This window comes from Rhamphochromis longiceps, linkage group LG16 (genome assembly GCF_057381845.1).
Source record: "Rhamphochromis longiceps isolate RC_006_pf linkage group LG16, R_longiceps_female_GT1.1, whole genome shotgun sequence".
NCBI lineage: Eukaryota > Metazoa > Chordata > Actinopteri > Cichliformes > Cichlidae > Rhamphochromis > Rhamphochromis longiceps.
The window spans coordinates 7,170,077-7,197,563 of record NC_140572.1 but is presented as its reverse complement, the minus strand read 5'-3'; the positions used below and the strand labels follow the sequence as shown (position 1 = coordinate 7,197,563).

The window sequence follows — 27,487 nt, the reverse complement described above, 5'->3', positions numbered from 1 at the left end:
CTGTGGTGGCTCTGATCCAGGTATACCTCCGAGAGCCTGGACCACACAGCACAACTTGGATTTCATCCACCTGACATCCTGCTTATCTGCCAGCCTCTACTCATCCCTAAAGTGGCTCGCTCTCAGTACAATCCCAAACCCTTCAAACTCTCTTTATCCCCTTTGATCCATGTCTCTTCTCTGCAATATCTGTTGCTGCTGCTGACGCCTTCGCTCTGCCGCACTCATCCAGCCCTCCTCCTCCTGCTCACCCAGGGAAGCGTCCTCTCTTCTGTTCCTGTTGAAGGCGGATGTTCTCCAGCTTCAGTGGGCTGGGAATGAACCCAATGTCACAGCCCTCTTTCACCAGGCGTCCAATCCACCAGTCATTGTTGTATTTCTGAAAAACAGAACGAGAAAAGTCTCAGCGACAAAATCCCAGAATTTAAATTAGTCCTTAAGAGTAATCCATTGTAATTAAGTGAATTTCCTCTGTATCGGTATGCAATACAGCGAAACAGCTTCCACATTACAAATATCTCTGTCCATAAAGATACCTTTATCACTGTTCATGCTGTAATTACAAATAACAGTGTTCAGTAGACTAACACAAATATTTCAGAACGCTGTGTACTAATAATACAAAGTACAGACAGGATCCTTTTTTTATTGGCTGGCTGGATTTCAGTCAGGGCAAACAAATAAAGAACGGTCAAACTGACCTTAAAGCAGACTGCTATTTCTGCTTTTACAGGCGTCTATGATGAGACACATTAGTGAGCCCTGCACCACACCAACTGTACAAAACCAGAACATCAACTCATCCGGCTCATGATCCAACTTAAGTCACAGGTTGATGTTTTGTGTGTCCAGACAGAAAGTTGTATTGATTTGCTTTAACTAGTTGTTGTGAGAAGCCTCACAAACAATCATATCAGGACATATTAATGGAGTTTAACTCAAATCTAAGGAGTGGCAATTTTTGTGGAAATGGAAAAGCGCAGGTAAAGATGATAGAGAGTGTATTTACTCCAAGGCCTTGTTCAGACTATCAGCTTAGATATGTTTTTTGCCCCCACATACAATAGAATCACAGCAAACTACGCTCCTGCTCCTGGATTCAAACTCTTAACAGCTTAACAGGAAGCAATGTATGAAACTGGGAAGAACAACAGCCTGTGCACACACAGCAAAAAAAACAAACAACTTGTTTGCAGGCACTTTGGGGGAAACCTATGTGATGGAAAGCTGCATCTTAATCATGGCTATATAGCTACAGATGCTCAGGTTGTTACCATGACAACCCATACAGATACATTAATGAAATCTGGACGCACATTCAGTCTGTTAACTTAAAAGCTACATTTTGAGCATAGCTCTTTTTATGAATATCAGATTAACTTGTGACTCTTTTCTTGGCTCTTGCAATGAAAAAAAAAAAAAACAGAGATAGGTCACAAGCTCCATGATGGGAAAAGTTGTTACACAGAGAGTAGCAAAATAGCTAACATGAAACTCTTTGTTTAGTTAAAAAAACACTTTCTCCTGTGGTTAAAAACTAAACTGTGCAGGCTGAATTGAATCCCCCCCCTACAGTGCCACACCGCAACTGAATTGCACCTCTTTGATGTGGAGGAAGTCCTTGGCATCAAAAGATACAGCCGTGCCAGCCACGGGAACATCCTCATCCAGCGCACCACAGTAACTGACATTGGTCTTCACTGCAAACGCAACTGCTTTAGTCTGCAAGACAGAAAGGAGGGACGAGTTTTTGTAGCAATAACCATGTATATTAGCAGTGAATAATTTGGTTCAGACAATCACAGAATGTGACATTTTGTACAGCACCAGCGTGCCCATCGTGCTCCAGCATCACACATGCAGAACGAATGGCCTGCAGTGAGGGGTGGGCACTGCTGAAGAGAAGCTATTTTAGACCTCCTGACAACAGTGGCTGGAAGACAGCATCAGTAGTGATCACACCACATCTACAGCAGGTAGCAGGGAAGCCTCATACCAAGGCCATAAAACCAAAGTATTATTATTATTATTATTATTATTATTATTATTATCATCATCATCATCTGCTCCTGCGCAGTGAATGAAGTGATCAAATTGAGTGATCTTAATGCTTAACTGTTTAATTTCACCATTATTTCCTAAACTGATGCAGTAATAAGTGTCACGGGTGTTTTCCTAATGTTAAAGGCTACATTTCACTGAAGTACTTAATTGCATTGTTGTGTTTGTTTCATGTAACTTATTTACGGTGTGAATGTTGGCACACGGTGTCACTTTTACAATGTTGAAAACTGTAAAAGTTCAGAAACAGTATGGCAACCTTTACACAGCCATTAACACAGATTAGCAGGGCAACCAGTGATGCAAAATCCTTTTTTTTTTTTTTTTATGTGATATACAGCCAGTTATGGTGCTCTGTTACCCATAAACAGCTCCTAGTGAAACTGACCTTTGCTCTCTCAAGCTGAACAGTGGCCTGCTGCTCCCTCTCCTGCCGGCCGCCCTCCTTCTCCTCCTCCAGGGACACATCTGAATCAGATGGTCGGCTTGTGTAGGAATCAGCTGAGCCCTGAAGAAAAAGAGTACACAAAACGTGGAAACAAGCCAATAGCACAATAGATGCAGGTACTAAGGATAAATAACCACATGGTGACATAACTTTCTTTATGCCCTCCAGATTAAATGTGACATCTTTGTTGTGCAATTTCATGTGTCCTGCACAGACAGATGCAGGGCTTGGCAAGAGCCTATTTCTTAAAAATATAGAGACAAAGAGATTTTTATGGAAACCCAGGTGTGTGTGTGTGTGTGTGTGTGTGTGTGTGTGTGTGTGTGTGTGGGGGGTGTCATATGTGATTAGTTGAATTACTTTCCATGCAAGATCAAAGGCTGACCCATTCTAAGATGACGGTTGCATGAATAGCTGAAAAGATTCAGAAGCTATTTTTTATTTCAAAGGATGAAATCGAAACAGACCACGGCAGACCGAATACAAATGTCAAAAATCTTTTATTCCCTTGAAAAAAGGCTCATTACTATCACAGTAACATAATTTCAAGTAAAAGTGACAAAAAAAAAAGGACATTTGAATAATATGATGTTCATCTCTTATTTTCTTAGGGGTAACGCACTATTTAAGTCATAAGTATTGTTTTAAAGGAATAGTAAACAAATGCTCCCACCCACCATCCTTCTCAGATTTGGAGGAGAAAACTAAAACAACCTTAAGTCATGCTTTTTGTTAAAAGAAATATAACATTCAATTTATGAAATATAATACATCACTTATTTTGCTTTATATGGTTCATAGGCTCCCCCCCTTTTATCAGGCCAATGGTAGGTCCAATTCAGGTGCATAATCCTAGCTATAGTGGCCACTTTAGCATCAGACAAGGCTGGCTGCCATAAATCTGTGTTGAGTATAGGCTGTCAATTAACTGTCTACCTCAGCTGTCAATATAGCAGGTGTTCATATCTATTTACTCTGAAACTTTTCACTCTTTGTGAAAAGAGTCTGATGAGTCAGTGAAGCTCACTTCTGTCAGATGAGAGTTAGAAACTGAGGATATCCTGAAATTTTCTGTTGGTAAGTGCAGGCTTTGCTGCTGTTAGCCTCTGTTAGCTACTGTTAGCTACTGTTAGCCCTCATTAGCCGCTGTTAGCCTCTGTTAGCTGCTGTTAGTAAAAGTTTCACATGATGTGAGAATGTAATCAAACTGTCTATCACAGGGAAAGTGTGAGTTTATACATTGTCTGTGTAAAGTTTACTTTAAGACAGACATGAGAACAGTACTAGGTCTCTTATCTTAATTCTGACAGGTAAGTTCAAGTTAAAATATTTCTTGAAACTAATTTATTTTAGTTTTTTTCTGTAACTTTTCTAATTTTATTAATGTCCACATTTTTGCTCCATACTGTGTTTTTCCTATACAGACACCAGGAAAAGTAGAAATTGTGCATGGTAAATATAAGGTTTGGGGGATTAATCGATAGAGACAGTTGAGAGAGGCGCCAAGTACAGGAAGAGATAGCAAGGTCAGTTGGTTAGCTCAACCAAGGGATTCCCTCCTTGGGGCATCAGTACCAATGTGGTATTTTTGTGTCGCCCCTTTTACCATATTTGGGTTTGTGGAGAGTTTCAGGCTAATTCTTGTCTGGCATTATTCTTAAGTATGTGTGCCTGTATATAAATATAAAGTCTGCTTCAGGCTGAAGATCAGTTTGATCACATGTCATAACTGTCACTCTGCAGCAGAGTCAGTGTTGGGCATTTTAACTGCTGGGCTAGAGGAGCAGTAAAAACACCCACCCACTTATTCAAGGCAGATAAAATGATTGTGAACTACAACAAGAGCAAGATTCTGACCAACTAGCTGAAAAAAAAATGTGTCAACATAATTTGAAACAACAGTCAATGCTCAGCTGGGAAGCACATTTTCCCACAGCAGAGAATTATTACAACATCATTGCACTCAACAGGCTCCAGGCATCAAATACAGTGAGCTGCCCATCCTGCAGTGAGGGAAGCACACTGCAGGATATTTTGCACAGCTGATATTTTGTCCTCCCTTATGGTATTAAGAAGGATTAAGAAGGAATAATTACTGAAGCAATTTGCAAACTTGATTTGGTGGGAGAGAACATTTCACTTGTGTGAAGCAAGTTCTGTGGGAGGAAAAAAGTGCTTTTGAGTTCATAGACACAGCAAATAAATTGCCAGCTGGCTTGGTGAAACAGATCGCATCTGTGTTGCTGTTACAGTAGCAATAAAGGCAAAGAATGGCAAAATGGTGTTTTGCACCAAAGAGCTTATGGATAAGTTCAATTTAAATGGAAACTGGGGCTGATGTTCTTGTAACAGCCATGCACTAAACAATAAATCTTTTTGGGTGCCAGACCTCACCAGTATCCTGACTAGAGTCATTACAAGGTTCCACCAAGAGCCTGTCGCTACTACTGCTAATCAACACCAGCAAAGCTCTAGTAATACAAAGGATGGTTTGGACACCCCACCAATAAAAGGCATCCTATCCATTGTGACTTACATCTGTGATTCACTGGGAATGTGTGGTTTTCCAGCAAAAGGATCGTCTAAGATCTATGCAGGCCATAGCACAGCTAGCATGATTTAATTCTTGATAAGCAGTGGTCCAATTCAATGCACAGTTGATTTGAAGTTGCCCAGTCTCCAGTTTGTTCCTGTTACCTGTCTGCTTACTTGTTGGCTACCCTGCAAGCCTCTGTGCCACACTTCTGGGAATAAACCATTTAAAACTATTCCTGCCTTCCTGAATATTTAAGGTGACTATATCAGCTTAATGCTATAGGCTCATGAGAGTGAAACAAAAAGAACACACTTCTTGCACATGAGTTGGGATAATGGACCTGGAATACAAACCCATCAGTCATAACAAGTGCTTTCAGCCACAGTGTACAAGGCCTCTATTTTCAAACAGGGCTGACTTATAGTTTGCTTACACTGTCAACTCACAGCAGTAATGCAAATCTTGGCTCTGAGGACGTCACCTTTGGCTGACCGGTACTGTTACTGTTTGTAATGCCATGTGGGAGAACTGGCAACAGTTCAATTTGCTACAACTGCACCATGGCAGAACAGAGTGCTTGAACACTGTGAAATCTTTTAATTATAGTGGTAATATAGTTTTTGAATACACTGAATTTTATGCAGTTGAAAAATGCATTGGTGAAAAAGTGTTTATTTTGAGTTAAAAACAGACTAGTTAACAATTACAGGGACAAATAGAGGAGTTACTAAACATTAAAAATACCAATATGTGACCAAAAACAGACACTCACACACTCCAGAGATATGGAGGTTATTAGGTTACATGGTTGTTATTGATTATCTGTAGGTGTGAATGTTTCTCTAACTCTCTGTGTTAGCCCTGGGACAGACTGGTGACCAGTCCAGTTCATACCCCACCTTTCACCCTATGGCAGCTGGTTAAGCCCCCCTCCCCTGAGCTCTATAAGCGGAAGCAAATGGACAGATGGATGCTCCTGTTGATGCGCCAGGGACCAGTATTGGGCAGTTTCCAGGGTTTTTAACTTGGACCAGTGAGCAACCAGTCAGCCTTGCATACAACCCAGTCTACGCATGTGTAACATGCACACATGCGCAGCCACTAACACGGCGTTAGTGTAGACGCTCTTCACTGTAAGAGACAATGTAGAAGGGGCCTGTAACAGCAAACCTAATCAGACACCTGAATTATAACCTACCCAACTGAACATGGACATTTTGAGTTAAAAAGGCAAAGTAGCCAAGGCTAAAGCTAGCAGCCTCTGTATGAGCAAAGAATCAAAGCAGGCGAGAGGAAAATTATGGACACAAGTAAAACAGAGAAAAAGTCAATGTCCTGTTATGTGATGATTCAATAAAATGACTATATGTTACAATCCCTTATAGTGCATTCCTTCAAATGGAGAAAGTCTTGAGGGATGGCTACTATGAGGAAAGGCAACCCGGAAACTTTACCAGCGGGACACGTCGTTGTGTGCCTCAAATTCACAGGGTGTTTCGGTCTTTTATCATAAGCTATTCTGCCATTTTTTAGTTTCTTTTTACCTTCCTTGGTTAGGTTTAGGGATTAGAAATCTGATCTAGATTATAATATTAAATATTTGGGACACTTCATCAGTAGTGGATGTAGATCCCATGAGATTATAAACATTACTAGAAATTGTTTATTTATAGAGGAAATTGTTACTTTAGCAACAAAACTATTAGAACCAAACCTTAGAACCATTTTGAATGCTGATATAATCCATGCAGTTTTAAAGTCTTGCGATAATTGAAATCAACTTTAATTTTGATAATGCTTTACAGTAACTGCCTAATTAAGCAATCAGAGGCATTTTCAAGATACTACTGCGACTGAGAAATGCTTCAAGGACTATTTTATATAAACAGCCACAGCATTTTAAAATCCTGTGTCGTCACTGTGGATAAAATAGTGATGTTCTAAACCAAAAAAGTCCAATAAATGGCCAAAGCAACATACTGTAACTTTGCCTTAGCAGACTTGAACAGTACTTGAGATCACAGCTAATATGTTGTTAAATTGAGAAGAAAACATTTACTGAGCAAAATATCAGTCAGTTACCCTCCTTTGGTCTTTGAAAAGCTTCCGAAAACAATCCAAACCCATACAGTAATCAAAATTATTGTAGGTGCAGATGAATAATTACATAAGCATGGACACTGGACACGTGTCTTACTAGCAGGAAAGGTCTAACTCAGTGCACTGTATTAGACTGCATAGAGTCTCTGGGGTTCAAATGTTAATTTCTGCTAATCAGTGCTTTCCATTCAGGGTAGAGGCAATGTACTATGTTCTGTGGCCTGCAGGCTGCTGTGCACACCCTTCTCTCCAGGGTCATGAGCCAGTTATTCTCCTTGTCACCAGCATTAAATAAGGGAAATGGCTGAATGATGAGACGGAACATAGCTGCTAAAATAGTTGCCACCAGCAATGTCAATATCATTTATGATTCACTGGCCTCACAGTTCATGTAACCCACCTGCCTGCAGGCATTAATAAATCTCTTTATTTGCAAATCTGACTGCTTGTATCTGTCACTTGGACTATAGTTACAGGAACAAAGCACTACAGACATTCAGTTAACGCGTACTGTGAAAATGTTATGCAATATCTGAAAAGACGACTATGCTACCAAACCACGTGGTATGATGTAATGTATAATGAAGGAGTAATGACGTAATGCATGAATGTATTCATTCATTTTAATGACTTCTTTTCTTTCATATCGCTGTTCATCAATCAAAGCAGCTCATTTCCCACCATGTGACACATGAAACAACATGTGTCCTGATTAACATCAAAACAAATGAAGAAATATATGATAGCAAAACAAAATCCTTAAAACGTGTCCATCCATCCATCCATCCTCCCTCTTCCACCATATCCCAGCTACCATAGGGCGAGAGGCTAACACAGAAAGACAGACAACCATTCACACTCACATTCACCCCTATGAGCAATTTAGAATCACCATTTAACCTAAGCCCACTAACAGCATGTTTTTGGATGGTGGGAGGATGTCAGAGTACCCAGAGAGAACCCACGCAAAAACAGGGACAACATGCAAACTCCACAGAGAAAGGCCCCGCCCAGGTGGAGTTAAATATCTTCTTTCTAAACAGTTAAACAGTATTGTGCCCCGGAGTCGTCATGCCATCCATCCACTCAAAACAGAACAAAACTCAGAATATCATGTTCCTGTGTGTGCCAGAAATAAAGTCACAGAGAACAAACTAACACTCCGATTCTGTCTGTCAGCTTCATTCAGACACCATGATATTTAATAACTGGGGAAACTGTGAAAGCAGATGTCAGGAGATGATGAATGATTGAAAAAAAGGCCGATAATTAATACAATAAAACACAATACCTCATTTCAGTCTTAATACACGCTAATATTCATGTGAATGTGCTCAGTTACACCAGTTTAAATACAGACATGCCTTGTTGCTTCATACCAGTATGTCTCCAGCTCATCAACTCAGGCGGATTCAGCATTCAGTTCTGCCGAGTAGCCAGCTGGTGGATGTTCAGAGTCCTGCAGTTTCGGCTAAATGGGCTGAAAAACTGGACTTTAGCATAAATGTTTACCTAGCAGATGACAGGACAGTCTGTTCCCCCATGGATGCTGCCAGACGCTCTATTTAAAACAACCTATCCATGCAGGACAAGGACTGAAGAAGGAGGGTGCAGCTATGCCATATTATAAAAAGAGCATCATTTGTCTCATCTTAAAATGTCATATGTGGTGAAGAAAGACTTTTTGAGCAAATGTCAGAAAATAGTTTGTTTTGGGAATATCTTACTATCGTTGAAATATTACAACTAGATGCCAAACGCACACCGCTATTCCAGTTTCATCTTAAAATATGTGAAAGCTGTGATTCTTCACATATATATGACAACGATGGTGCAAAGCTGCAGGCAGCATGACACATGCTTATAAACCCTTGACTTCTGACTAAGGCGTGATGCACTGCTTCGAGGCCGTCGTCATCAAGATCATCTGGCATGACAAACAGAACTCTCGCTGCATGTGTATGTATGATATTACATATGTGTTATGTAATATAACACATGTGTAATTATGTTTTATATTAATGTAATTAACGTACGTTAATGTAATTATTAACATGCTAATAATTGCACGTTAATAATTACATTGCACAGCATCTTGGTCAACTGAGGTTGTTTCAAATATGCTATATAAATAAACTTGGAATTGTCATGGTTTGCTAATGGGAGTGACTGATAATTCACTCCCATTGTCTTTCAGAATAATTCAGAATTGTCTTTCCAAACTTTTCCATCAAATGCATTTTTTTTTGTTATGCATTCATCTCTTGATATGTTTCATCTATCCATTTTCTGCTAATTCCTTTTCCAATTTAGGCAGTCTAACCCAGCCGTCTCAGGGTAAAAGCTCACAAACCCATACCACGTGGACACGTCAGTAGAGATACAGAACAGAACCATTCGAGCTAATGTTCATTTCTAAGGTTAGAATCACCAACCAACTTACCATGCATGTCTTTGCCCTGTTGGAGGGAGTCAGAGTACAAGGAGAGAACCCATGTGGCACATGGAGAACATGCAAACTTGACACAGAAAGGCTGAGCGGTGGATTCAGAATCGGGATATTCTTGCTGTGAGGGAACAGTGCTCACTACCGTGCCACCCTCTTTATGCTCACTTACTCCAGGAGGCAAGGAGGCTCACCCAACTGTTGTCAGGGATCGACTCGGGGGACAGTGGCAGATGGGGAGTTTGACTGGGTCAGTACACCTGAGAAACTTTGATGCAGGTTTGCTATGGTGAGCTCATGGAGGACACAAATCTCGCATGGAGCAGTAGACAAAATCTTGTTTGGATACTGATTTCTTCATATTTGTTTCTCTTATATTTCCATCCTGTCTGTCACTTGTGAAGCAGTTTGAAATGCATTCGATTATTTTTTAAAGTGCCTTAATTTTTTTAGTTGAATGTCTTTGTCCCCCATTTGCAACCTTTCAAAGAGATTATGAAAAGATGTGTTCCTATCCTGAATATGGCCTTTTTGGGAGCTTGAAGCATGGGTTTGGTGACTATCACTCCCACTGGACATCAAAAATTAAATGAAAATGTGTAACAGGGCAAAATGTGTAACAGGGCATTGGTACTAGAATAAGTCTTTGAAGTCAACCTGCCAGGCTGGACAGTGTGGATTAATGTCTTTGTCCAGGGCTTGCAGGCGTCTCCGCTAATGATCCATTCAGAGCCATGGGAGTCTTTGGTTGGTACAAATAACTGTTATTTACTGCCTCATTACAAATGAAATCTATAGCTGGAAGAGTGGAGAAAAAGAAATAAAACCACCACACAGCTGCCCACTGCAGAGTATCACCTGATGTATGTTTTTTTCTTTTAAAATAACAAACTACATCTTTTTGTAACACAGAATAATGTACATTTTATCTTCAACATGGAGGCTGGCTTTGTTTATAACATGAACCTATTGTTTTAAACAGTAGCTTTACTTTTACATTATATTATAATGTAAAATAACAGTTTATTTTTCATACCCTTGTGCACGTTTATTGGAAGCAATCATCTCAAAAGTAAGAATAAAAATCCAGTTGTTACTAGTAGTAGTGTTTTAAAATCAGGCCATATTACCTCAGATCCCTACATCTGCCACTTTACAAACCTGAAGTTATTAATGCATGACAAAGACGTCAGTCAACACAAGGCATGTCTAAAATTACTGTCATGCACATTACACAAGCAAAGACTCCTACCCCCCGCTTTTCGTTTCTGCACAAACTGTGGCTCATTATCGAAGTGTCAAGTGGCCGGTCTTGAGTCCGTCATGCCACACTCTAACCTTATCTGTCCAGATGCCGAAGCTCAGTCCGTTCTCCCATCTCCAATCATCTTCCTCCCCTGACCTATGTGACTATCAGTCCCAGACTGTAAGACGAAAAGCATTCCCTCCTCAGCACACTCAGCTGGCACCAACACTGCATCCAGTAGCTTTAAGGGATAAACGTCTCTAAGTTCTTTGAAAACCTGGCCCACTTTGGGCCTTTAGCTCCTTGTGTACTCACTCTGTTAGATATACCTGTTCACTTGCTCATGAATGCAAATATCTGAGCAGCCAATTCAATGCATTTAGATGTCATCATAAATATCTTGTTGAAGTTAACTGAATTGAGCATGGCATGATTGTTGGTCGCAGTCTATGGGATTTTCCTACAAAACCATTCAATTCAATTTTATTTCTACAGCGCCAAATCACAACAACAGTCGCCTCAAGGCGCTTTATATTGTAAGGTAGACCCTACAATAATACATACAGAGAAAAAAACCCCAACAATGATATGACCCCCTATGAGCAAGCACTTTGGCGACAGTGGGAAGGAAAAACTCCCTTTTAACAGGAAGAAACCTCCGGCAGAACCAGACTCAGGGAGGGGCGGGGCCATCTGCTACGACCGGTTGGGGAGAGAGAAGGAAGACAGGATAAAACACATGCTGTGGAAAAGAGCCAGAGATTAATAACAAGTATGATTCAGCGCAGGGTTTTGGGTATACACCTCTTGGGTTTACAGAGCATGGCCAAAAAAAGAGAAAATAGAGTATCGCCCTCAGTACCATCTCAGCACCCTTTAAATGCCAGAGTTTGCTGTACATTTTGCTTTTGCTTCCAACAGGATGTGTCCTGTCACAAAGTTCAAATAATTTCAAACAGGCTACTTTACCATGAGTAAGTTCACTGTACTTAAACAGCCAAAAAGCCAATAGATCTCAATCCATGATGTATGCGGTGGAATGGGTGATTTGTTGACAGCGACTGCAAAAACTGTTTGATACTGCGATGTCAAACTGGACCAAAATCCATGAGCAAAGTTTCCAATACCTTTTTGAACCTGCCCCACAAAGAATTAAAACAACTCTGAAGACGAAAAATGGATGAAACCTTTGAGTACCAAGGGGTCCAGTGAGTGTATAATGGAAAGACTTGGTTTAGAAATAAACAGTGTCTTCTTCAGGCGCTGCTTCCACGTTTGCACTACTATTTGCAATAGTAAAACTACTATGAGCCAGCGCAGAAGGTTTACTGGGCTTTGTGTTTTTCATAATACCTGTTATAAAGGTGAGTCATGCAGTGAACAATACTGTATGTTTGCAGAAGGGTAGAAAGTGGTTTACATCACTACCAGAAGCTAGGGAAGGACAGTGACTCTGCAAAAAAAGAATAATACTCATATGGAAGTTTCCACCAACTATGACTCTAAATATTACATCATCAGATAAAAATGGATCAAGGCCACAAAACGGAAAGTCCTGCATGTTCTGCTAAACATTTTTAAAATGGACCAAAAAGCTGCTTTCTGGGTAGTCTTGGGTAAAACACTTGTTCTGGATTTTTAATTTGGAGTGTTAATTTTACTTGACTAACATTTCTAGTGAAACTGTCCGAGGGCTGGAAAATGTTGAGCTTTGGAAAAGAAGGAGTAATCGTCAAAAAAAAAAAAAAAAAAAAAAAAAGGTGGGAAGGTCATAAACGCCAAACACAGAATATATTCGTGTGTCAAACAATGTCACTCCAAAACTCTTACTGAAAATAAGTCACACAAGAGAGCCTGCAGTTTAATGTATGCTGGAAATGAAATGAATGACAAGTCTGTGTGACATTCCTGGCTTTAAAAAAACAAAACAAGCTAAAGATAAGTGCTGATAGCAAACCACAGGGTCAGTAAGGTCAAAGGTGTGTTCTGTGACGCTGCCAGTACAGCTAAATATGGAACAATGTGGAACACAGCAGCCCAACAGAGTGCATGAACAAGTTCTCCAGGTTTGATTTAATAGTACTTATTAAAGTACACAGAACCAAAGGCTGCCTGTATTGACAGAAATACTCATTGACTGATTCACTGTAATTGACCAGCAGGATCAAACGTAGTGTGTTTTTGACTTAGTAGTAATGAAGGACTGAATGGATCCAGTTTTATCCTGTATGAGACAGTTTCTAGAGAGTACTGGGATTTTCCCGAATCCATTTCCCGAGCAGTCTCACATGGGAGTAAACTGTCTTCAGGCTCATTAGTTATTCTGACGTATAATAATAATAAAAAATAAACATGTTATTTCTGGATCTTGCTGTACTATCAGCTAAGAGAGTAACTAAATTAAGAGAGTTATTTTGGGCACTCAGAGCTTTTGAGTGTAAGGCCTGAAATTTGAGTTTTTGGAAATAACTCCCAATGCAGGAAAGAAACAACAGCAAAGAGAAGCTACTAATACCACACCACCTACAAAACTTGGCACATAAAAATGAACACATTTTTCAAAGTCGCAACAAACAACAACGCAAACACAGAAGATCTCTCTGTATACGCTGCAGACAGGACAGAACATGCTAACTCTACTTTTTAGTCTTTATGAGGCAGCCGGTATCTCAGGTGGACTTATGGAAAGGTTCTGACAGATTCTGCCTCAGTGGGATTCCCTCCCTCCTCCCCACCCGGCAGCAGTTTCTATATTCCTTGCCTTTGTAAGCATTTTTCTCTGCTTCTGCAGATTTTTCTTGCTGTCTGCCTCTTTGTATTAAAGGTGCCTACGCACACTTATCTGTGGCAAAGATGAGAATTCCCTTAATGGCAACGTGTTTCTCGAACATAAAGGCATTCATGCTGCGAGTGACGAATGTAACAGTTGGCACGCATCAGCACATCAGCATCACGCAGATGGCCGTAGTGAATGCTGATTATGTTTGTTGGCCTTTTCAATAAACCATGATGATGTACAGTGGGGTTTGATAAAGGTGGAGGCACACAGGAATCATGCAGACGTGCTCACAATGCTCATAAACAGAGGCAAACAGCATGCATACCGGCCAGTCAGCCATACATGGTAAAGACAATACTTTTCAGCTTTGCAGACAGCCGGCCCAGACAGGAGGAGAACTGGCGTCCAAGCTGATAGTATCAGTGAGAAAACTGTATTTTTCTTTTTGACCGGTTGAGGAGACATGCACACAAATGCACACTCACACACACACACCTTCCTCTAACTCCCCCGAGGTGAGTGCACGCTCAGCCCACTCAAGTCTCAACGCATTCTGTGGGAGTTTATGTATGGATCAAGCAGCCACGACGGAACAGAACAGCGTGGTTTACAAGTGCCAGACGCCACTCTCCACTCACCGCCTCCGAGTCTTCAAATCCATGAAGGTACAAGTTATCGTACATGGAGGAGTGAGGTTCCCAAAAATGAGCTCTTCAGTGCAAAAATAGTTCGAAACGGCTCAAGATCAACCTGTTCTGGAGAGGATGGATGATGAGGATAGGGGAGTGACAGAGAGCACCAGCAGTCTCTTCCTCCACATGAAGGTAGATGAAAAAGAACCCAGATCACAGAAGAACAACAGATTTATAAAAGAAAAGGGAAAAAAGCTGGAGTCCAGTCTTCTCCTAATGCTGAATTAGATGTTACTGCTCCCAGGTCAAACAAGTGTTGTTTCCCATTATAAGGCAAGCTTGGCTATCCCCAGAGGCTGAGCAGACCTGGCATTTCATCTGCCTTCCAAGCTGAGATTGCACGAGCCAATCCCTTCCCCAGCACTGGTTGATGACAGACGTGAGATGCAGGCTGCCGATTGGCCGATGCAGGCTCCAGTCAGCCCGGCTGGCTGTGAATAAGGAAGAGAGAAGAGAAAGAGGCGGGGGCGTCTGCAGCCTGAGAGCATCATTAACCAGCAAGCCGTGTCAATCCTGTCCTTGTATGTGAGCATGAGGTAATCTTTCACACTAAACACCGACATTTAATTTGCACATGCAGAACGGCAGCAAAGGCAAACAGCTGAGTGATGATACTTAGAACGAGAGGCAGACTCGATGCGATCGAGCCGCTGCTCCGCTACAAGGAGCGCCCGCATCTTTACAGCTTCATGAACACACCGGAGCCGTAAAAATCAATCTGTAAATATCTGCTACAGGGAGAGTGATGGCAGAGGAGATCAATCAAGAAAAGCTAGAGAACTTCAAATCTACAGTTTGACACCTTTCATGGACAGCATCTGTTGCTATTATAACTACTTTACATGTGAAACAACAGTGCATTTAAAAAATATAGATTCCTATTTTAACCATCCCATAATTACCGCAGGATGTTAAGCTACAAATTAGATAAAGACTTTGAATTCATTGCTGTACAAAAGGTTTTCATTTGTGCAGCTGAAAGACTGTTTATTTTCAGAGTAAACACCTCAGAAATACAAACATACATGAAAATCATTAATAAGGTAAATTACAGTATTTGTTTTGCAATTCATATTTCCCTCCTTTGGCTTTGAGCTTTAAAAGAAATTCTTGATACTATTCACAATAATAATATAAATTTCCCTGTTAAAAATACACAGACACACACACGTTACACAAACTCAGCAATGATCCTACTCAAACAAGTTTGGCACTGGGACGTTGCCATTTGTTTGGCATAGTAGAGCAACAGCACCCTCTCTTGATCCGATAATGCATCTTCATCAACATCGCCACGCTTTTTTCCTTTTCCTTTTTTTTAAGCTTGCTCAGAACAAGCTCTTCCCAAAACATCAGATTTTTTTGTGTCTATCCTGCACGTATTTTAGTGGAGGCACAGAGCCGGGTGCTACATCCTCATCATTCATTTAGATATTGCTCTGTGTCTTTATTCTGCACAGCAGCTCCCAGAAGACCCCCTCTGGCCCGTGTGGAACAGTAGATCAAAGGGAGACCTTTCAGAATAAAGGTCATTTTATTCAGGCTGAAGCTGCATGAAATATCACATATAAGGGTGCTTTTTTTTTTTTTTTTTAAAGAAAGAGAGAAATAAAGAAAGATGGGAAGCAAAACAGAAAGAGCACAAAGGGTGAAATATGCTTCTGGAGAAAAGTGGGTCCGAGCTGCCACGTAGATCTGGTGGTATAATTAGATATCACGTGTAACACGACAGCTCGAGCAATATTACCTTACTGAAAATAAACACATACGCACACAGGCTGCAAAAATGACAAGAAACTGAACTAATAATGGAACAAAGTGGATAAGAGAGGCACAAAGAGTTTGTGTTCTTACTCATATCTCGAGCTGTCACTGTCATCCATTTGAGTTCAGTTAGATCCTTTAAAAATCAGAAAACCTATCAGGGTAGAAACAGGTTGAACATGTGAGAACTCGTTTAGGCGTTTTATGTCTCCAACACACGCTGTGCCCAATCAAGAGACAAAATGTAACATCCCAGAGAAACAAAGTGCAAGAAATGTCAGACAAGCCAGAAAGGAACTTTAGTTTCTCAGCTAGAAAGGCACTCCAACTTGCTCCCACTCCTTTTGCCATTTTCTAAATTAAGCATGCAATCATTTCCAACTGATAACAAAGTACCTTTCATTTGTAATTTATGAGATTGTCTCCATCATCTACTCAGGAGGTGCTGACAAACTAGCGTGCAATACCAGCTGCGAGCGACGGCAGCGGTGGCTTGGCCCATCAAGTAATTCACAAATTAAAGGCTGTTGAGTTTAGCCATGTGACCTACATAAGGCGGATTAGCAGTGTGAAGTCTCTTCCTTATCACTTTGCAAGCTGCAAGCTGAAAGATGAGGTTAAAGAGTTGCCTCTGTTTGATGTATCGTGAGTCGGCAAGGCAAATTAAATTTCCGGGACGGCATTATAGGTTTATCATTCTCACAATGAATTCAATCAATTAACTCTGCGAGCCTTACATTCATTCATGATTCCAAGATTTATTCATGTAAAGCAACGGAACAGATTTAGAGAATGAAAACACGACGATCCAGGACGTGAATGTGAGATAAGAAATTAATTCAGGCGACGTAACAGAGGCAGTCAGGAAATTCGGCTGTGACTAAGAGGTCATTTTCTGCTGAGAACATCTATTGGTCCACCAAAATTCATCACTGTACTCTTGTTGTGTCCTCAGGACATCTCAAAATAAAAGGTCTGCTACGTGTGAAACCCCTTTTCTTCCCGTCATTTGGATGTCAGCATCAACTGAATTAACTGTAAGTAAGAGACAGCTAGAGTAGGAATTAACTTGACCTAGGCTTATTAATTCCAACACCAAGAAAAAAAGATCATCTGTGCCTTCACCTTTGAACCATGATAAACATAAATTGCTTGGTTTGGGGTTTTTAAATATATACATATATGTTTATGTCTGTGTTATCAAGACAGACTGGTTTTAATAAGCTCAGAGTTCCCCAAATGACAATTATTCTGCTTTGAATAATTTAATTCAACATTATTTATATGGTGCCAAATCACAACAAGAGTTGCCTCAAGGCACTTTATATTGTAGATTAAAAACCCCACATACAGAGAAAACAACAACAATGAGATGACTCCCTGTGAGCAAGCACTTGGCGACAGTGAAGGAAAAACTCCCTTCTAACAGGAAGAAACCTCCAGCAGAACCAGGCTCAGGGAGGGGCGGGGCCATCTGCTGCAACCGGTTGTTGGTGCTTTTTACTCATTTTTTGTTAGACAGCATAAACCCTAAATTAAATTACATACATATACTTGCTGTTAGCAGCACTGTAAAATTATTCCCACTCATAGCACCTATCTTTAATACATATGTGTAGAGAAGTGTCTATGTTATAAGTAGTAGATTCCGGTAGAACTGAAAGACTAAAAAAAAAACAACGAAGATAATGAGAGCTGTACACAATGTAAATGTGGGACCTTTGAAGGAGATGATCTTTCTTGTCATTTGCTACATATATATTGTTTCATATTAATATGAATTCAGGAATTCCTGATAAAATCCCAACCATAGTTCAGAACTGCTGAATGGCCTACCCGAGTACAGACCCAGCTAACCTCAAGAGTTCAGAACCCCTGTTTGAAGGGGGAGTTAACATTTCTTATTAAGAGGTCAATGCATTTAACAATTGCAAAGACCTCCAAAGATGCAAACCAGCAGCTAGTCTTAAAAACAAAACATAATTAGATGCATGAGGGTCAAATAGAGCCAGCCGAAGAAAGAGGTGCGATGAATACAGACAGCTGCAAAACGATTTTGAACAGACAAAAGAACCTGAAACTGTGTACAGAGACAAAAACTGAACAGAAACAGATGACAAATTAGCATAAGGAGATAGAAAATTCACATTACAAGAATTGCTACAAAAATGCTAAGTGACCAGAGAGAAGTGCAAACTGGTTGCAAACAGATGCAAATCCAAACAGACAATAAAAAAGCTGAATGTTTCGTCTTCTGTGTCTATCTGCATCTTTAAGTTGTTGCTATGGAGGAAAGGTTAAAGGCCTTTTTACAAGTCTGTCTTATAAATAATCCTTTCATGGACCTTAAAGCCTGGCTCAGGATTCGATCAGGTATCCACTCGCCAACAGCACACATAAACATCTGTGTGTAGGTGCTCTGCGTACCATCTGGGAGAATCAGTTTTTTACCATCTCGGCAGCAGATCTGTTCGGTATCACATGCAGTGACTCAGACTCGTCATCCATATCTCCTGGAACATAATGTCCCTGTATTGTGACACAGCCGTCCATTGGAGCAAACAATTAATTTAAGTCATTTTCTCTCATTTTTCTTTGTAAGACAAGCACCAGAGGTCATTCAGAAGACGGCAGACCCCACCTCGCCTTGCCCTGATCCCTGTGGTCTCCTAGTTAAATGCACTATTTTCTGCCAATCTTTGGTTATTACACAGATGAAAAATTTTGTATTTGTGCTCCTACTGGTTTGAAGTGGGTGAAGAGCAATATTTATATTGCATTCTGGTGACAGTTGGATTGCTGTTTGCTTATGCTGCCAACACAACCTGTCATATCTTGTTAAACCACACCCACACAGTAAAATGAACATTATTCTTTCTTTTTTTCCAATCGTAATGTCATTGTAAAGTGAAATACTGCAAGGTTACGAGTGATGTAATGTTACTTCAAAGTAATTTACAGTAAATTACTGACATCTGGTATCACCATCATTTTACTGTACTGTACAACGTGATCTGTCTTTGGAACCACAAAAAATGATCAGACAGTAAATGGCTGCACTGAACTGTGACACTGCAACTTTTTTGGTCTTTCTTGGACTCTTAACATCACATAGCCACATTTGAACTGGCCTAAGATCACAATTTGCAACAGAAAAGGCTAATATTTAAAAACCAAATTTTGAAAACGATACAAAAATTGGTATTCGCATGGATCACGCCTAATCCTTTTCTCCCTCGTTGCAGAGCTGAACAAACTAACATTAATAACTCCAGAGTCCAGGGAAGATTTATAATGTTGACCATGATTCTGTAATGTCCACAAATGATCTGTAGAGGAGGAACGTTCAATAAAAACATTCGATATCTACCTCGGCTGCTGTAAAGAATGCCTTCATCTCACTTTTTTCTCCTTTCATTGAGTTTTTGCTGTAAAATAAATAAAAAAAAACTGTTACCTTCTTGTGAAAAGAAAGGAGGCGGCGCAGTTTTCTGCTAATCAACCTTGTCAGCTTGACCCCTGTTGTTGTTGAAGGCTGTTACTATGGATACACGTGGGCATCAAAGAGAGAGAGCCCACTCCTTCTCTTCTTACCTGATGACGATCACACCGGTGATGACACAAATCACAGCGGGGGCGTTACAGAAATCTCTGAGTGTGTAATAAGTAAATGGAGTGGGCAAGAGCTTTCATTTCATTCCACTGTCCTTGTGCTTTACTTTTTGCCTCTCCTTCTTTTTGTCTACTCTTTCTTTCTTTGAGGTCTGTCTGCAAAACTGTCTTTTCCACCTTCTTCACTTCCTGTGAGTCATATTATTACTCCAGTGTCAAGCAGTAGGCATTCACTAATTAATGGATGATGTTTACACTGAACACAAACTGCATTCATTAGTGTGCTGCTCAATAAAATACAGATCTTATATTTTATTTACATTGCTAATCATCTGGTGTTATGCTCAGTTTTGTTCAAATGGAATTATGTACAAAAAGATGATTTCTGTGACTAATGAAGGGCTACACCATCATAACTGACATCTGATGATTCAGTTCTTTCTCCAACTTGATTTGGCCTGATTTACTGTATCTCCAAAGAGCACGTGTGACCAAGTTTGTTTGAGGTCAGGTTTGAAAGCATGAAAAAGGGAGAGAAAGAGTGGGGCTTTGGGACAAAGGTAGTCACAGATGAACTATTCTTGTATCTTTGTATGGCCTCTGCAGCCTTGGTTCCCTTGGTAACTTGTCAGCAGGATGTCAAAGTCCATGGTAAGCACTGTAAAGTAGTCTGGCGCAAGCACATTATGAATTAAAGAAGGGACTTAAGAAATTGAATTTTGTTTTCACTGTGACATATACAAAAGAGGCGGTGCATCCAAACAGTGTTGCCTGGCGCTGCTCCCGTGACTCGTGAAAGTTTGGTAGATGACTCAAAAGCAGGTCAGTTAGCTAAATTCCCAAGTGAGACCAAATCAAGGCCATCTATTCCCTGGACTACAGCAGAACATCTTCTAGACTGACAACATGTTATCTGCTGCCACAATGTTTTCTCTTCACATTGGAGCCAAACCCATATGAGTCTAACCAAAAGTTATGTAATGATGGATTGAGGTCAGAAATCAACAGTGGTCCAGAGATGAGCTCTCAAACACACTTCATTCCACCAGGGAAATCTTCAAACAGCAAGTGTTCACCACTCACTGTCAGAGCTGGGGTTTGCATCAATTATTAGTCTTAAGTGCTTCATAGTGTTGTTTATAGCTCTTTAACTCCTTTCCAAAGGACCTGGTAGGCTATTAAGACACAATTAGGATGTTTGCTAAGACCATTAATCTCTGGCTCTCTTCCACAGTGTCTTTTGTCCCGTCTCCCTCCCCTTACCCCTAAACCAGTTGCAGCAGATGGTGACCCCTGAGGTTTCTTCCTGTTAAAAGAGAGTTGTTCCTTCCTTTTTCCTAATCTGACAGTTGGGGTTTTCTCTGTATTATTGTAGGGTTTTTTCATTACAATATCAAGCACCTCAAGGCAACTGTTGTTGTGATTTGGTGCTATATGAATAAAACTGAATTGAATTGAACTGAGTTGCTGCCTAAACTAAAGACGCTTGTCATATGTGTTGTAGCCAGGTGCAGCGCTACATGGTGAAGCTTTCATCAGTATTAACCAGATCTATGCCTCGACGAAGCAGAAATGCAGTCAGGTTTATGCTTGACCTCTAAAAGTTCAAGTTCGTCATGTCCTACCTGTCTGAGGATGAAGCTGGTGGAAGTGGTGCTGCCATCGGACCTCTTCAGTCGACTGCGTCTGGAGTAAGTCCCCCTGTTAGCCTAATGAAGGCAAAACAGACCCGCGAATGAACTCTGCTCTTTTATTTTATATTTGTGATTGTATTTTTGTTGGCCCTTCCCTTTATTTATCCCCCTCTCCTCTACAGGACAAACCCAAGGGCACCTTCCTTTCAGTAACCCCGTTAAAACCAGCATCTCAGTCTCTCTGGTTAAAGTGACGTTGATGCCAACCAGCTGTCTCTTGTCTGCTGTGATGACCTGATTATAAGAAGCCGGTCTTTTAATGCTTTCTCGGACTGTCACACTAAGGTCTATGATAAGTGCAGCTTTGCGTGAACACTGCCCCGATGTACGGATTCAGTTTTTTCTGACCTATTTTCACACACAAGCAATTTGTTTAAGTGCAGCGAGGGCATACTTCACTTGAGCAGGAAATGAGGTGAAATATAGTAAATGGTTGCAGCGCTTGGCTCTTATGACACTCTTGCGCCTGGTATCATATCCCTTTGTGACAGCAGAGGGAGGAATATCACTTTCAGTGATCCCATCTTAATTTTAAATTGCAGGCATGGCCAAACTATAACTTCAGAAAATCACAACACAAAGCAAAAGTGCCTTTGCTGTGTATAACGGTCTCTAACGAGGCCACTTTGCTGAGTTCTGTATTTACACACATTCTGTAGTAGATAATGTTTTATTTGCCTGATTAATGTACTGAATGTTCAAAAATTTCCCCCCACCCGGAGTAAAATCCTTAAAGTTAGTGACGTCAGCAGTTCAAAAACACAAAGAAATGTGATTCAAGCCCGAGCCTGAACCATCCTGAGCAGGATGAATTTCTGACCACAACTATTAGGCTACATAGTCTTGGGAAAATTAATTATTTCATTGATTATTATGCTTCATAATATCTGATTCCTATCTGATTCTTTCCTGGTAATCAAATAGCAGCACTCCCATTCATTACATCTAAGTGCGCACACAGTTACATTAACAATCTGCAAATGTTGTAACATTGAAAAAATATGGGAGGGGGTAAAGTACCTCCCTTCTCTGGAAAAGTTTTTTAAACTACCTCATGCATCACGAGCTGGGCTCCGTCATAAAGTGCTTAATAATTGAGCACCTAATTTCATTCCTTTTTGAATAAATCAAATTCACGCCACGCTGCAGATCCCGTGCAGTCTCAGTTTGACTAATAACACCTCGAGGACTAGTTGAAGATAATGAATGCATCCTCACCAAGACAACGAGCAGGATGACTTTTTTTTCCTTCCAATTATTATTATTATTATTATTATTAGGTATGTCATCGTAGTGTGGAGTAAGGGGGCTTCATTATCCCCCCGTGCATATTTGCATATATTTTAAGATTTGTCTTCATCATTAAAACATTTGCTACAGATTCTCGCTGTTTCACGTCATGGTTTTTTTTTCCTTTTCTACCTGAAACACGGGCTTCTGCATCCCCTCTGCTATCCCGTGACGGGTGTAGATGTGCCGGGACATCTCAGCCAGTTCGTCGGTCCAAGGCGGAGGCTGGCGCTCGGTGCCACTCCACTGGAAGTGCCGCTCCTCGGGCGGCGGACAGTGAACCGCCGGCTCCAGCTTTACTCCGATTCACGCCAGCAGAAGAGAAAAGACTTGGACGGCAGCTCGGACGTGTCCTCCTGCAGATCTTTACGGAGTGGACAGGGCACGTACATCAGATGTAGCCCTCCTCTTCCTCCCACACGCATCACACAGGGTTACAGGAGTGCTGCGTTCAAGGACGAAGTAGAACTTGAGAATTTCGTACACTCAGCGTGTGTCATTTGGAGGGCAGCCGTCAAAAGTCAAACTCAATTAGATAATATATTTAAAAACATTCACACTTGTGTTTATGTCACATGTAAAAAAAACAACATTTTTTATAGCCTACTTTATATATGATATTCAACTTAACTCTATCCTCCACAGCCAGTGTTGGGAAGGTTACTTTTAAAATGTATTCCATTACAGAATACAGAATACATGCCCCAAAATGTATTCTGTAACGTATTCCGTTACGTTACTCAATGACAGTAACGTATTCTGAATACTTTGGATTACTTAATATATTATCATGCTTTTTACAACAACGTGAATGTACTATTGCTGTGTGATTTATTACTGTTACTGAAGGTCCGCGACTCCGAACTGTAGTAAAGGGACCTCTGACTAATACGGCGGGGTCCCTGTCGGCTCGTAGCCGAAAAATAGCTTTACTTTGTTGTGTGGGTCAACTCTGCTTGCGAGAGACAGAGAGAGGCGTTGAAAGACTGCTCCAACAGAACTTATTGTTTTCGGAGGAAAACACGAACACAGTGTACAGTCGAGCCTTAATAGCTTACTTACAACTGGGCTCGTCAGGCTGTCTTCTTGGCTGCAGTGGTTATTATTATATTTACATGTTTCCAGCGCCAGTTTTTGCTCGATGACAACTCGTACCTTTCCACTCCCCTTTTTCTCCCTCCTCGCGCTCACAGACACATAACGTGTATGGCAGTCCATTCTCCCTGCAACACGGACTACACTGCCCGTGATGCTACATTCTTTAGAGCTATGCTTGTAGCATTCTGCCTGTTAGCTTAGCACAACAACAACAACGAAAAGGCGCTCTCTCACCCAGGAAACACTAAGTCGCAGAGAGAGAGAGAGAGAGAGCGTTGCCCTGTAACCATGGCAACCGTAACGCTGCTGCCTGGAACAACAGAACGTAGCTGTCAAACAAAACCCAAACAGTCCTGACTCGCGACAAAATGAAACAGGAAAGTACCGCAGTGTAATCCATTTATTTCAACAAAGTAACTGTATTCTGAATACCACCTTTTTAAACGGTAACTGTAACGGAATACAGTTACTAATATTTTGTATTTTAAATACGTAACGGCGGTACATGTATTCCGTTACTCCCCAACACTGTCTACAGCAGGGACGTCAGCCTCATTTTACTTCCTGGGCCACATACAGATCATTTTCATCTTAATTAGTCAGTGGGCCGAACAAGCGAAACTTCCTTTTCTCTTGGTGTGAAGATGTTTAACTACACATTTAATCTAGTTTTATATACATAAAAAAAGAAGTGCAGTTCTAACAGCAAGTCTGGTTCGTCTACACGATAAATAAATGCTTTTGTAGTAAATGAAAGGAATCACAAATAAATAAATGTGCCGTAAACAGGTGCGGATCTAGAAGGGTGGCATGGGGTGGCAAGTGCCACCCTAAAATAATAATAATAATAATAATGGATTGGATTTATATAGCGCTTTTCAAGGCACCCAAAGCGCTTTACAATGCCACTATTCATTCACTCTCGCATTCACACACTGGTGGAGGCAAACTATGGTTGTAGCCACAGCTGCCCTGGGGAAGACTGACAGAAGCGAGGCTGCCATATCGCGCCATCAGCCAGCGATGATCCCTTGCCACCCCAAGTGCCACCCTAGTTTTGCATATGACAGTGTTGTTTATTAAAATAAGATAGCATTAACAGTTTGAGCGTAGTTGCAGTCAACAGCGAATATAAATGCTAAAACTTAATATATTGCATAGTGTTTCCCCCCCCTGCACCATTAACAAATGGTTCAACCCATAGCAGGACCTGCTTTTTTCTTGTTTTCAGTAGCAAGCAATGTTTATGATCGTGCCAGAGCACATTTTGAACAACACCATGGGAATTTTGGATTTTACACAGGTGGTTGGATGTTAAACTCTGGAAATGGAAGGAAGATGAGTGTTATTAACCCTCTGTGGTCCACGGACACGCTGCACCTCCAAATCACATGACTGATATAAGCTGACATAGCAACAAGCTGCATTCAGCCCACTTTGAAAGTTCGGACTTCAAAGTTTTTTAATTTTAATTACAGGCCAGTAAATCCAGAGTTATGATAATATATATGAGCCACGCTTTTTTCTAAATACTGTCATCACGTTTGTGTGCGTGTGTTTTAAGCATTTTCTAAGGACAGCGCGAAAACAGTAAAGAAAGGAAAAAAGCCACCTCTTTCCTATCGGTGGAAAAATGTACCATGTTGCCCAATTTAAAAAAAAGTCAACACGTGGGATTTGGTTGTTTAGGAAGAGGGAAAAGTTTTAGGAGTGAAGGTAACAGCAGCGAGACAGAGCGAGCGAGTGAGAGAGAGAGAGAGAGAAATTTTGATGTGGGAGATTTGTGACGTTTAGTGTGGAGTGTATACTTAGTGTGTTGTGTTGTCTTGTGTAGTTGTTCTGTTATGTAGTCGTTTTGTTTTGTGTGTCAGTGAGGGCACTAATGAATGTCACAAAGGCACATTTGCAACGTAAACACTGTTACTAAGTAGAAAACCAGCGGAGTGATACACCTCCTGTTGTCAGGCCTGCAGGTTTATCCCTGTGCTCTTCTGTCTTTTGGTGGACAAACTTTTTTTTTTTTTTACTGACACACATCATTTGTGGGGCATCTTATTGCGACACCTGATTGTTCTCTCATTTTAGTTTCAGTAATATTTTTAAATGGTTGTACAAAATGAAAAAAACGGCAGGTGTATTGGCTGCATTTTTAGATAAATAGTTGTATATGTTTACAAAATGTACAATTTATATTTGCATTTCAAGTTATAAAAATTTACTCAACATGTCTGTGTTTTTTTTTTTTTACAGTAAAAAATACTACTAGGAGCTTAAGTTCTTTGTGTGATTTCAGATCAGTAATACTAATGCAGTATGTCAGTCAAAACAACTACATTCAGTTGAGCTGAATGTAGTTGTTTTTTGCCTGTAAAAAGGCAATTACAAGAAAATGGAACAAGATAGACCCACCATCACAGGACGAATGGATCAAAATTATAGATGAAATACAAACTATGGAACAATTGACCTACAGAATAAGAACTCAGGAAGATCAATACCATAAAAAGTGGGAGAAATGGACTGAGTACATAAACCCAACAGGTTAAAGACCAACATATTGATAATGAGAAATGATCAAACTGTAGAAACAAGGAGATCCAACATGTTTTTTTGTTATCCTACCTGTTGTATTTATCTTTTTGTTGTTGTTGTTGTTGTTTTGTTGTTACCCCCCTACCCCATGTATAATGTTTAAAGAAAAACAATAAAAAGAAAGTAAAATAAATAAATAAATAAATTCAGTTGAAAAGAGTTCTGAAAAGAAAAAATAAAATTAAACAATCTGAGGGTGAAATACAAACGTAAACTCAAAAGGAGTCAAAAATGGCCGGTTGTATTTTAGACCTCAGTGGGTTAATCCAACAAATCATGAAAAATTAGGTTTACATTTTTGTTCATGACAGTGCAGATTTCTGACATTTTGTGTAATTTAAGCTGTAACAATGTGATTGTTTTATAACAAAAAACAGTGAAACTTAAGTTAGACTTGTGTTTGTAAATGAAGCACCTCATGTTGTGTAACTTTCTGGATTTTATACTTATTGGCTACATATTTATTTATCATACAGGCTATACAGTACATAAGGTCAAAACTCACATGTTTTATGTAACTAAAGTGTGTAATTATGTGGGCAACAGCCAATAATTAAGTTATAGACTTTATTTATATGAAAAACTTGTATACTTACTGCATTTGAATCATTTTAACCATATGTAACCACCTGCATGAGTGGGTTTTTTTTTTTTTTTTGGGGGGGGGGGGGGGTTTCGATTTAGCCACCCCATTTGATTTCTTTGCCACCCTCATGCCACCCTAAGAAAATTTCTCAAGATCCGCCCCTGGCCGTAAATTACTGTTCAGACTCTCTTGCAAGTCCAAAATCTATGCCCTCCTTCACATTATTTCAAAGCTGTTCAGTGGGCCGGATTTGAATCTTTGCTGACCGATCCTGGTCCCTAGGCCTTATGTTTCACACCACTGCTCTACAGATTTAATTTCACTCTGATTTCTCAGATTGGTCCATACTTTGATGCCAGGTTCTTTATCAACTTTTCAGAAGCTTGCGTTTTACAAATGGTCATTTTTGTGATCTATCTGACCCACAGACAAGCAACAAAATGAAGGTGGCTGCAGTAAAGTACTGATAGAGCACCCTCATAAGGTATATAAAACCACAGTAACCTCCATAAAGATCGACCACGGTCCTACTTATTATTTATT

General features: G+C 40.4%; 1 protein-coding gene across 3 annotated transcripts in view; it reads right to left on the bottom strand.

Annotated features, from left to right (window-relative positions):
* Nucleotides 1-23,876, bottom strand: part of cacnb4a (calcium channel, voltage-dependent, beta 4a subunit) — a 34,050-nt gene extending 10,174 nt beyond the window's left edge. For 2 of the 3 annotated variants that reach the window (XM_085383868.1, XM_085383869.1), the window contains exons 1-6: nucleotides 23,731-23,876; nucleotides 22,801-23,113; nucleotides 21,310-21,393; nucleotides 2,450-2,569; nucleotides 1,600-1,722; nucleotides 252-379 (exon numbers count right to left, since the gene is read on the bottom strand). In XM_085383868.1, the coding sequence (XP_085239994.1) occupies nucleotides 252-379; nucleotides 1,600-1,722; nucleotides 2,450-2,569; nucleotides 21,310-21,393; nucleotides 22,801-22,863 (518 nt within the window). In that variant the 5' untranslated portion in view covers nucleotides 22,864-23,113; nucleotides 23,731-23,876. Of the gene's footprint in view, nucleotides 1-251; nucleotides 380-1,599; nucleotides 1,723-2,449; nucleotides 2,570-14,254; nucleotides 14,627-21,309; nucleotides 21,394-22,800; nucleotides 23,114-23,730 lie in introns of those variants that run through there. The other variant, XM_085383870.1, reaches the window with a different exon arrangement.
* Nucleotides 23,877-27,487: the final 3,611 nt, after the last annotated feature.